General features: G+C 50.4%; 1 protein-coding gene across 5 annotated transcripts in view; it reads right to left on the reverse strand.

Moving 5' to 3' along the window:
- The window catches only part of ARRB1 (arrestin beta 1), an 83,829-nt gene that overhangs the window by 26,922 nt on the left and 44,749 nt on the right, over positions 1 to 12,158 (reverse strand). For 4 of the 5 annotated variants that reach the window (XM_089915317.1, XM_089915318.1, XM_022593837.3 and 1 more), the window contains exons 2-4: positions 4,509 to 4,539; positions 2,664 to 2,724; positions 75 to 119 (exon numbers count right to left, since the gene is read on the reverse strand). In XM_089915317.1, coding sequence (XP_089771443.1) covers positions 75 to 119; positions 2,664 to 2,724; positions 4,509 to 4,539 — 137 coding nt within the window. Of the gene's footprint in view, positions 1 to 74; positions 120 to 2,663; positions 2,725 to 4,508; positions 4,540 to 7,522; positions 7,674 to 12,158 lie in introns of those variants that run through there. The other variant, XM_022593834.3, reaches the window with a different exon arrangement.

Genomic DNA, 12,158 nt, shown 5'->3' on the forward strand with positions numbered 1-12,158 from the left:
GGAAGGCCCTCGGCTGGAGGTCATGGAGGAAAAGGAGGCCCCTTGACAGGCTGGGGGTAAGGGCCACAGCTCACCTCTCCTCTCCTTGAGATACTCAGGATCCACCAGGACCACACCATCTGGAGGAAGGACAGAGGGTGAGTAGACTTGACCATTCCAACTTCTGAGCCCCAAACACCAAGTTAAATTTAAACTCAACCATTTGTCTGTCCAAAAGCATCATGAGCGAAATGGGGAGGCCAGCGCCCGGTCGATGGTACCACCATGTCCCCCCCTTACACACCCACCCAGTCTGGCCTGACAGACCCAGCTCACAACTTTGGGCAGATTATTTAACTTCTGTGTCTTCATCTGTTAGTCAGAATAATAAGATGGGTCCAAAACCCCAGTATCAGGTATACTCTGGAATTCAGAAGGTTTGAATTGTAGAAAGGCCATATGGTCCATCTTCCACAGGTTCTCTAATGTCTTCTGCCAGCCCTGGGGCAGCACCCCTTGTCAAACTCATTGATACCTCTGCAGGGAGACGCAAATATTTTCACCAAGAGGGTCACTAAGGTATCGGTGGCCTCCCATCAGTTCAGGTCAGGTTTGCCACTGAATGAATTTTGTGTCAAACTCATGAACAGTTTGGGGCTTGCAGAGCTTTGGGATTTGGGATTATCAGATCCTGTAGTACCTACGTCATAGGGCTCCTGTGAGGACGAAATGAGTCAGTATGTGTCAAGTGTTAGACAGTGCCTGACACATGTGACACCATGGAGAATGTCCCAAGGCCTGGTCTTGGGAGTACAGAGTCCAGCTGAAGACGAAGGATGTTTTCTCTGCCCAGACCCCAGGAGGCCAAAAAGACTGGCTCAGGGGTCACCCTGTCACCTGCCCTCCCCAGTCTAACCCACAGCCCCCCTCACCCCACACTGACCCCCAGAGCTGACCCCTCAGAGGCCACATTAGGAAGTGAGTGCCCGGAGGGTTCCTGGTCTTCTCCCAGTGCTGGGCAGGTCCAAGGGACGACTGGTCAGGGGGTGCCCACCCCATGCCCAGAGCCTGACGTGCATCTTCCCTCCTTTTACCGTGGGCTTTCCTCTGGGCCTGGGCACCAGGGGCTGAGTGGAAACTCAATGCAGAGGACATCCCAGCAAGGGCACTTCCCGAACCAGGGGTGTCAGGGAAGGCTCCCTGGGGGAGGGGGAGGGGGAACCAGGTCTTAAGGGCAAGTAAAGGTCATCATTTAGGTGACCAAGGGACAGCCCAAGGTGGGCAGTGGGAAGAGCACGGCTCTGAGGCTTGGGAGAGCAGACCCCGGAGGCGTAGGAGGAAGGAGAGCCGGGCCTGACCTTAAACGTCCTGTCTGTGAGGTCAGGGGGCTCGGACTTGCCCCTGAGTTTGCACGGTAACCAGGGGTAGAGTTAAACATCGGGAAGACACAATCAGCTCAACGTTGTGAGGGAAAAAGATTTTCTCACTGTGGGTCATTTGAGCAGCTCTGGACGATGCCCCAGCACTCTCTGGGATCTGCAGGGCCTGGCATGAAGCAGGTGCTCTATGAACACTTGTCAAACAGTTCTCATAACCTGTGTATGTTAGGGGAGCCAGATCCCTCCTGTCCCTCTCCCCAGTCCCCGTGACCCCGCTGCTATCCTTAAAGGCCAAGGAGTGTGAACAGCCCTGGCCTCAGACAGCCTGTAGGAAACTTTGCCTTGGAGCAGGCCACAGGCGAACACAGGGATGCTTGCTCCCTGCCTCCAAGTTCAGGGAGGAGATGGAAATGGTAGAGGGGGCAGTGAGCTTCAGAGGACACCAGACAGGGCTGGGGAGAAGAAGTGGGGTGGGGTCATAGTGCTCCAGGCCAGAATCCTAACTGGGGGCGATTCTGCCCCACAAGGGAATATTCGCAAGGTCTAACAACATTTTTGATTGTCGTACTGGGATGGGGGGACTGCTGGTGTCTAAAGGGTAGAGACCAGGAGTGCTGCTAAGCACCCTTCAACAGAGAGGATGGCCCCCACCAGCAAAGAATTATCCAATCCGAAAGGTCAAGAGTGCTGAGGTTGAGAAGCCCTGAACAAGAAAAAGTCCTTGCAAGGTGCCTTCAGCCACAGCCCAACCTCCGGTAAGAACCCCACGTCAGTGAGGACAGCCTCCATTTCACAAGCCCCTAGGTTTTCCTGTCACCTCCCACCCTTTGCCATTAGGAGGGAGCAGAACAAAGGTTCTGCGAAGCCAGACTGCCTGGGTCTGTTTGAATCCAGGCTCCTCGATCTACTCGCTCTGTGACCTGGAGGAAGTCACTTAACCTCCCTGTGCCTCGTTCTCCTCGGTAAAGCAGGGATGATAATAGTAGCAGTTACCCTCGGTGTTGGGTATATAATAAGGCTCACGATAAGTGGTGGCTGTTGTCATCCTCCTGGTGTCATCAGGACACCGGCCCCGCTTCTTTCCTCAATCCTTCCCACAATTTCCTCTCACAGGTCCCTCAGTTGAAGAGGAAAGTAGCTGCTTGGTAAGCTTTTGCTGACTGAACGCACGTCCTGTTCTTGGTACCAGGCCACTCTGGAGACCTGAAGGCTATTCCTGGGCAGCTTCAACACGCTCTTCTCTGGAAGGAGCCAGGCCAGCCCTGCCTCCCCCCTCCCCTCCCTCTCTGGCCTCCAGGGACTCACCCACGGGGTCCACGAGGTCGATGTGGTCCACAAAGTCCCGCTTTCCCAGGTAGACGGTGAGCTGGGGAGGAGAGGCACAGAGGGTGTTAGCAGCTGTGGGCCCCCGCCCTGGAGGAAACCCTGGGAGCTGCCCCTGAAACCCCTGGACCCAACCCTAGCCCTCATCAAAATCCTAACTGGACTTGGACCTGAGCCCCAGTCCTAATACTAACAAGCCCGTGTATAATTTTTAAAGCACGCGTTCATCCCAAAGCCCTGTGAAGAAGTTGCTATTGTTCCCATTTTGCAGATGAGGACACTGAGGCCTGCAGGGATCTTCATGCCAAGCACCACTGAGGGTGGAGAGGCGGCAGCAAAGGAGTCTGCTGGGAGGGGGTGCTGGGTGCATCTCTGAAAGGACGGGGGGACCCAGAGCAGGGCCAGCAGCGCCGAGAGGGCGCTCTGAACACTGAGCTCTGTGCCCTTCACTGCTCCCGGCCTCTGTGCAGCCTGCAGAGATCCACTCGAAGGAGGACTTGTTTTCCGAGGCAGTGAGTGCCCCACTCGTTAACCAGTCTTCAGGGAAGAACCCCAGAGCTAGAATCCAGAGTGTCATCCTGGATGCTTCCTACTCCTCCCCAATCCCTAAATACTGACAAGTCTCCCTCCACCAGATTTCTCCATCCTCACAGCCAGCCTTGGCTGAACTACACACCAGCCCCTTGATGGTCTGCTGCCTGGAGCCTCCCATACTTCGGACCTTTCTCCCCTCCTTAGCCACACTGGTCATCCTAAAATGCAAATCTAACCATGGTAGTCTGGTCTGAAAACCCCTCTGATGGTTCCTCAGTGCCCAGAGGTAAAATGACAAATGAGTTTCATTCCAAATGCCAACTCTGATTGATTGGTAGGGGCTGCCTGGGGCCCTGGGTTGAGAAGAATCCAAGATGGAATATGGGCTCAGCAGGAAAGGGTGAACAGTGATTGGTGATGTCTGCCTCGGGCTCAGAAGGGAGACGTGGGTGATTGGTGATGTCTGCTGTGGGCTCAGAAGGGAGACGTGGGTGCACGTGGTGCTATCTGCCAGCCCAGGCCAGGAGTCCGAGCTCCTAAGCCCGGCCACCTCCCCCTCTCAGCTCCCGCTCCCTCTGCCTCCCTCTTGGCACCCAGACTCCCTACAACTTATATTCACGCCTTGTATGCCCTTTTCCACCCTGCCTTGCCTGGGAATGCATCTTTCCCCACAGAAGCCATCCCTGACCACCCAGGCTGGGTCTGCAGCTATACTTACCACTTTATATTGAAATTACCAGTTTCTGTGTCTACCTCCCGCATCTGGCCCTGAGGGGCACAGGCTGTGCCTTATTTATCTCAGTACACCCTACCCTGATTCCCACTGGCTCAGCCTATACCTGACATGGAATGATGTCAGTAATATGCGCTGAACTGAGAGGAAAGCAGGATGGAGCCTGGGGCCGTATTAAGAAAGAGAACAGGGCAGGCACTGGGAGCTGCCCCGGATAACAGGGCTCAGTAGAGAGGCTCCAGGGGCCACTCATGCGGGAGGACTCACCACCCCTGAGGACCTTGGCACTTGCTCTAATTATTGCACTCACAGTGCAGCCTCTCCGTGACGGGCCACACCAGGGCAGGGGTTCCCTAAAGTCCAGGAGCGTCGTCCTGCCCCCCTGAGACGGCAAGTTTGCTGACAGGGCCCCTCTCCTTGTAGTCGAGGGCTCCTAAGGACAGGGCTGTGTCTCTCCCTCAGACAGGGTGTGCAGGTCCTTCGCGGCAGTAAAGATGCCGGAAGAGGGGATGAGAGTTTGAGGACAGAGAGGAGACAGGGTGCGGCTGCTACAGACTCACCTTTCCATTGGGGCTCGCCTTCTTGAACACCCTGGGGAGAGAAAGAGCGGGAAGGCCAGGTTAGCATATCCCGCCCAGGGGTAGGTTCCTGCAGGCCGTCCCTCGGCAGGACCAGAACAAGGGGTCTGGAGTGACTTGCAGGCACCAACCAAGCGCTGGGAGCCGGAACAGTGCCTGGCATGATCAGATCTCACTCTCTTCCACTGCTATCCCCACCTGAGACGCCATGCTTGCCTTTATAGGTCCCCTGGGCTCCCTCGACAGCCCCCTCGGTCTGTTCCTCACCCAGCAGGCAGAGGGAGTCTTCCAAGATAGGTCAGACCTGGCCACTTATTTGCTCAAAGTCCTCCCAGCTCACACAGAGGCACGGCCTTGTGTGTGTAGTTTGCCCTCCCCCTTTACCTCCCAGCTTCACCTCCCCCTACTCTCCCCCATCCTCCAGCCGCGAGCCTGCTTGCCTTTCCTCCAACACACCAGGGTGGTCCGAGGCAGTGAGCGCAACAGTCCCTTCCTGGGACGTTCTCCCCGCACAGATACACTTGCCCAGCCCTGCGCTTTATACGATGAAGCTTCACCCTGTGCCTACCCAGGGTTCCAAATCCTCTCACTGTACTTTCCCTTTTTCCACAGCACTCACCACTTCCTAACCCACTACATGACTGGCTCTCGGATTACATTTACGCCTGTCTACCCTGCTAACGTCACCTCCACGAGGGCAGGATCTTTGTCTCTCTCGTCCACTGATGTGCCCCAAGCACCTAGAACGGCACATCTAGTAGGTGTTTAATAACTCTGTGTTAATGAATGGTAGGCAGCCAGCACGTAATAAATATTAGTTGAGAGGGTGAATGAATGAATTAGTGAAGGAATCAACTGAGGAACTGAGGCCAGGAAGGGAGGGGATGTGCCCACGGCCACACAGCAGAGCACGGATGTGGGGTCGGGCAGAGGCATGGTCCCTGACTCCCGTAAAGTGCTCCCTCTGCCTCCCAGAGCACACCCTGGGCCCCAGCAGCTCTTCCTGCTGTCTCCCTGCAGCTGGTCTGGGAGCCTGAGGCCCCTCACCTATCCCCCATCATCCAGCCCCAGAACCGCTCAGAGCAATGTTGGGAGGGAGAGAAGAAAGGTAGAGACGGAGACCCAGAGGCAGAGAAGGTATTGGAGGAGGGAGGGTAGGGAGGGAGGGAGAGGAGGGGGATGCTGGCTCTGGAGATGTGACAATAAAGGATGGAATGAGAGATGATAAAACAAACAAACAAGAGAGGGAGAGAGAGACAGTCACACACAGAGAGAGATGGAGCAGACACAGAGCAACAGAGCAGACCTGCATGCGCTGAGAGCGATGCAGGCAGCCCACATCCTGGAGGGGCAGGAGGTCCAGCAGGCATCCAGGGCAAGGCGGGGTGAGGCCCACAGTGTCCCAGCGACAGCAGGTCCTCCCAGAAGGGGAGTGGGGTGGTGGCTCTGTGCTGCCTCCGTAGCCCCCCCCCCATCGCTCCTCCCCCTTACTTTTGGGGCCCAAGGGACCACTGATGGGTCTGAGCTTGGTTGGCAAATAAGAGCCTAGCACATCCCTCCCCCACCTCCCCTAGGAGTTCTGGGTTTTTCTCCTCCTCATAAATATTTATCAGTGTTTGGAGTGTGAAGATGCCATAGTCAGCTGGGGTATAATAATTGCTAAAGTGAGAAAAAAATACAGATCACACAGTTTGAACTAGCAGCTCCCAAGCTAAGGCGGGACCTGCAGAGGAGGCCAGAGAAGTGACAGGCCACAGAGATCTCAGCTGCTTCCGGAAGCCTCAGTCCACCCCTCAGGAGCCCTGGGTCTGATGGAAAGGAGGGGCCACAAATGCCTGAGGCCATCCCAGTGACCCCTGAGAGGGACCAGCGGCACCCTGGCCACAGGAAGCTGGTGCGGGGGGCCAGCTGGGAGTAGTGATAGAGAGAGAAGGGAGGGAGGGAAGGAAGGAAGAAGCAATTAACATTTTTATAAAGTAGGAACTAGCATTTGTTGAGTGCCCAATTATTTCTCATAACAGCACTGTGAAATGAGCATTATAACCCTCATTTTACAGACAACGAACTCGAGATTCAGAGAGACGTAGCAATTTTCCCAGAAACATACAGCAAGCAAGGGGCTAATAAGTCAGGATTCAGACCCAGTTCTGTCTGTCTGCCTCCAGAGGCTGGTTATTTTCTGTCCAACCCTGCTGCTTTCCTAAAGCAGGTGTTTTTATCAACGTCAGGAATAACAGAAAAAGGGGAAATGAGGACAGGAGTTGGGGGGAGAAATGAAAGGGTGAGGAAGGAGCGACCAGGAGAGTAAGCGTGACGAGGGGCAGGAAGCACGGCCAGCCCAGCAGTGGGAGATGGCCCGCTGCTAACTCAACCAGCCACCAGGCCAGCTCCTCAAGAAGCTGGATGCTGATGGCTTCCTCAGACAACAACAACAGCTGCGGGCGCCCTCCAGGCTTGTACGCCCTCAGCATGTCTCAGTATTTTTCCCAGAACACTGTTGTTGATCCTTCCACAATCCCATTTCAGAGATGAGAAAACTGAGGCTCAAAGAGGTGAATTATGGCTGCCTGTCTCCAGAGCCCAAGTCCTTTCCACTCTGTCCCACAGCCAAACGGTCCCTGAAACAACTCCACTGGCTTCCTGACCACAATGCAGTCAGAGAAAAGGCCCCTGCAGGGGTGCTTGCAGTTCACTGGGACCCCCACCTGGTGCAGGACCTCAGAGATGGCTTCTGCCTGTGCACTTTGAAGAGCAAGCACAAACACACAAAACTGAGGTAAAAGCCAAACTTCCAGACTGTGGGATGGCTGGGTTTAGTTCATCCCCAAGTCCCGTTTGTACCCCATAAGCCTGACCCTCAGAGCCAAAGCTGGGTCCCACGCAAGAAATACTGGTGGTGTTCTAGCTGATTAAGACTCTCTGGAGATAAGGAACAGAAGCCCACCTAGCAGAGCTCAAGAAAAGGAGAGGGTATGATAAAGAGGCAAAAATCTCACGGGAAGGATATGCAGGCAGGACGCACGGGGGCTGGAGCCGGGAACGGGGAAGCCATCAGCCTCTCAGGCGGCTGCTCTCTCTCTCCACCTCTCTCCCTGGGGCTGCATGTTCTCCCGGCTGCACTGCTCTGTGTGCGGCTGCTACATTGCCTCTGTGGACCAACTCTCTACTTACTCAGGGCTTTTCTGCCCCTCCATCATTTTGGCTTTGCATGTGGCTCTCACTCCGACCCTATTTCTACTCTGCCTCTGCTCAGCTTCCCACGGTGAACTGGTTGAATGGCCCAATTCCAAATCCCCAGGAGAGGAATTTCATTGGTCAGTTTTGGTCAGGTGTCTGATGCCTGGGCCAATCAGCTAGGCTTAGGGTGTGTCATGTGGTCCATCAGGCATGGGCAGAGGAGGGTCTGTAGAGCAGTGTTTTTCAACCCAGGGGTCACAACCCATTAGTTGACAATGAAATCAACTTACAGAGTTGCCACCAGCACTTTGTTGTTGTTGTTTTTTAATGCAATAGAATAAAAGATACAAGCATCAGGTGCAGATGGCAAAGGTATAGTAGATACTACTATATTTTACCAATATTCTATTGCCCTCTAAGGCTGGGCATATGGGTGGATCAAATTTCTCCAGTCCTATGAAGTTAGTCGTGCCCATGCAGCTTGCTCTGGCCAAGGAAACATGAGTAGAAGTGCCATATGTCACTTCCGGGCAGAAGCATTTAAGGGCTGGTGCATGATTCCCCATGCTGTTTATATTAGTCTTCTATGGAGGCTATAACAAAGGGTCACAAACTTAGTGGCTTAAAACAACATAAGTGTATTATCTGGCAGTTCTGTGGTTCAGAAGTTCAAAATGTACCTCACTAGGTTAAAATCAAGATGTTAGCAGGGCTGCGTTCCTTTCCAGAGGCTCTAGGGGTAAATCTGTTTCCTTGCCCTTTCCACCCACATTCCATGTCTCAAGGCCTCTTCCTCCATCTTCAAAGCCAGCAACAGCAGGTTGGGTTCTTACCACATTGCATCGCTCTGACCTCCTCTTCTGCCTCCCTCTTCCACTTTTAAAGACCCTTATGAATACATGTAGCTCCCTATTTAAAGATCAACTGATTTTAGGAAGCTTAATTCCATCTGCAACTATAATTCCCCTTTGCCATGTGATATAACATATTCAAAGGTTCCAAGGATTAGGACGTAGACATTGTTGGGGGGCCATTCTTCTGCCTACCACAGCCTCTTTCCTCTATCACTGAAACCAGCAATGATCTGGATGGGAAAGCCTTCAGAGACCGAAATCCCAGGGCTCTCCTGCTAGATGATAGACATGTAGCATGAGAGAGAAAAAAAGCTCTTGAGCCACTGACATTTGGGGGTTGTTTGTAACTGCAGCAGACCAGCTTCTCCTGGCTAATAGGAAAAGTAAATATTATTTAGTAAAACGTTTGTTTCAGATGAACTGAGTTACAATGTAAAATGAATACCATGCTGCACATTTTTAACTGTTTAAAATCCACTGTTCTAGAGAACATGCCTAAAACAAACATGCTGTATTAGTGTCTGTGCAGCCTGCTGGATCCTATTTTTTGATTCTGCCGCTTTTCTGTGTGCCACCAGCCCTCCCAATGTCCCTTTGTGCCTATAGGGAGAGGCCTATATCATGAGGGACCCAGAACAAAGTACCTTCCTAGATAGATTATCCAACAACCAAGAGTTTATAAGTTTGTATAGTACAGCCAAACAATGGAATAATACTACATAGCATTGAAATTATGCTTGCATCTTTCATAACACAGGGAAATGCCTATGATAGAATATTAAGCAGAATAAATCAGGAATCAAAACAGTATTTTTGGCATGAGCTCAACTTTATACTCAATAAATACCCAAAAGAAAGAAGGAGAAGACAAGGTTGTTAATATGGCAGTACTCCTCAAACTGATCTATGAATTCAATGCAACCCCTATCAAAAATCGCAGCTGGATTTTTTGCATTAATTGACAGGCTGATCATAAAATTCATATGGAAATGTAATAGCCAAAACAATCTTGAAAAAAAAAAAAAAGGAACAAAGTTGGAGGACTCAGACTTCCCAAATTCAAAACTTACTACAGGGACTTCCCTGGTGGCACAGTGGTTAAAAATCTGCCTGCCAATGCAGGGGACATGGGTTCGAGCCCTGGTCCGGGAAGATCCCACATGCCGCGGAGCAACTAAGCCCGTGTGTCACAACTACTGAGCCTGCGTTCTAAAGCCCGCAAGCCACAACTACTGAGCCCGCACGCCACAACTACTGAAGCCCGCGCACCTAGAGCCCATGCTCCACAACAAGAGAAGCCACCTCAATGAGAAGCACACGCACCGCAACAAAGAGTAGCCCCTGCTCTCCACAACTAGAGAAGGCCTGCGTGCAGCAACAAAGACCCAATGCAACCAAAAATAAATTAAATAAATAAATTTATTTTAAAAAGAAAAAAACTTACTACAAAGCTACAGAAATCAAGAATGTGTGATCCTGGCATAAAGATAGACATAGAGATCAATGGAACAAAATTGAGAGTCCAGAAATAGACCCATATATTTATGGTCAATTGATTATTAGCAAGGGAACCAAGACAAGTCTTTGGAAATAGTCTTTTCAGCAAATGAATCTTGGACAACTGGACATCCATATGCAAAAGAATGAAGTCAGAGCCCCTCCACCTCACACCATATACAAAAATTAACTCAAAATGTACCAAAGATCTAAATGTAAGAGCTACAACTATAAAACTCTTAGAAGAAAACATAAGTGTAAATCTACATGACCTTGGATAAGGCAATGGTTCCTTAGATATGACACCACAAGCACAGGCAACTAAAGGAAAAAGTAGATAAATTGCACTTTATCAAAATTAAAAACTCTAGAGCTTCAAAAGTCACTATCAAGAAAGTAAAAAGACAATCCACAAAATGGAACAAATATTTTCAAATCATGTATCTAATAAGAGTCTAGTATCCAGGATATATAAAGACCCTATTACCATTCAACAACAAACAGGCAACTCAATTAAAAACGAGCAATGAATTTGAATAGCCATTTCTTCAAAGAAGATACACAAGTGGCCAATAAGCACATGAAAAGATCACTAGCCATGGGGGAAATGCAAATTAAAGCCACAATGAGGGGAATTCCCTGGCTGTCCAGTGGTTAGGACTCTGCCTTCACTGCCAAGGGCCTGGGTTCAATCCCTGGTCGGGGAACTAAGATCCCACAAGCCGCTTGGTGTGGCAGGGCGGGGGGAGCCACAGTGAGATATTTCACACCCACTAGGATAGCTATAGTGAAAAAGAAGGATAGGGACTTCCCTGGTGGCACAGTGGTTAAGAATCTGCCTGCCAATGCAGAGGACACGGGTTCAAGCCGTGGTCCACAAGATCCCACATGCCCCGAAGCAACTAAGCCCATGCGCCACAACTACTGCACCTGCACGCTAGAGCCCGCGAGCCACAACTAGAGCCCGTGTGCCACAACTACTGAGCCTGTGCTCTAGAGCCTGCGAGCCACAACTACTGAAGCCCGCGTGCCTAGAGCCCGTGCTCCACAACAAGAGAAGCCACTGCAACGAGAAGCCCGCGTGCCGCAACGAACAGTAGCCCCCATTCGCCACAACTAGAGAAAGCCCACGTGCAGCAACAAAGATCCCATGCAGCCAAAAATAAACAAATAAGTAAATAAAATTTTAAAAAAAAAGAAAAAGAAGAACAATAGCAAGTGTTATCAAGGGTGTGGAGAAACAAGAACCCTCGTACATTGCTGGTGGTAATGTAAAGCAGTGCAGTCGCTTTGGCAAACAGTCTGGCTGTCCCTCTAAACATTAAACATAGAGCTAACATATGACCCAGCAATTCCATTCCTAGGTAGATACCCAAGAGAACTGAAAACGATGTCCACACAAAAACTTGTACATAAATGTTCATAGTGGCATTATTCATAACAGTCACAAAAAGTGAAAAAAAAGTCCATCAATTGATGAATCTATTTTTTTAAATGCGGCATATACATTTGATGGAATATTATTCAACCATAAAAAGGGATGACGCACTGATTCATGCTACAACATGGATGAACCTCGAAAGTATTGTATTAAGTGAAAGAAGCCAGACACAAAAAGCCATATATTGTGTGATTCCACTTATACGAAATGTCCAGAATAGGCAACTACATAGAAACAGAAAGAAGATCAGTGGTTACCGGGGGCTGGTGGGAGGGGGAAATGGGAAGTGATTGCTAATGGGGTGATGAAAATATTCTGGAATTAGATAGTGGTGATGGTTATACAACCTTGTGAAAATACTCAAAAACACTAAAACTGCTAACATTATGGTATGTAAATATCTCAGTTTTAAAAACTAAAACTAAAAACAACCCCAAAAAATGAATGAAAGGAAAGGAAATGTGCCTAAATGTTAACAGGGGTTGAAGGAAACTCCGTCCACCCACCCACTCATTCCTTTATATCCCTTATTTTTCCATGTTGTACAACGAGCACAAATTACTTCATAAAGATGCCAGGGCTTCCCTAACAAGGTATGTTTCAAGTCTTAGTGAAAAAAATATTGTAAGCACAGTAGAGAAAATATGGATCCTGTCATTTGGA

Source organism: Delphinapterus leucas, chromosome 7 (genome assembly GCF_059928025.1).
Source record: "Delphinapterus leucas isolate spDelLeu-1000000601 "Yukka" chromosome 7, BTC_Dleu_Yukka2, whole genome shotgun sequence".
Lineage (NCBI taxonomy): Eukaryota > Metazoa > Chordata > Mammalia > Artiodactyla > Monodontidae > Delphinapterus > Delphinapterus leucas.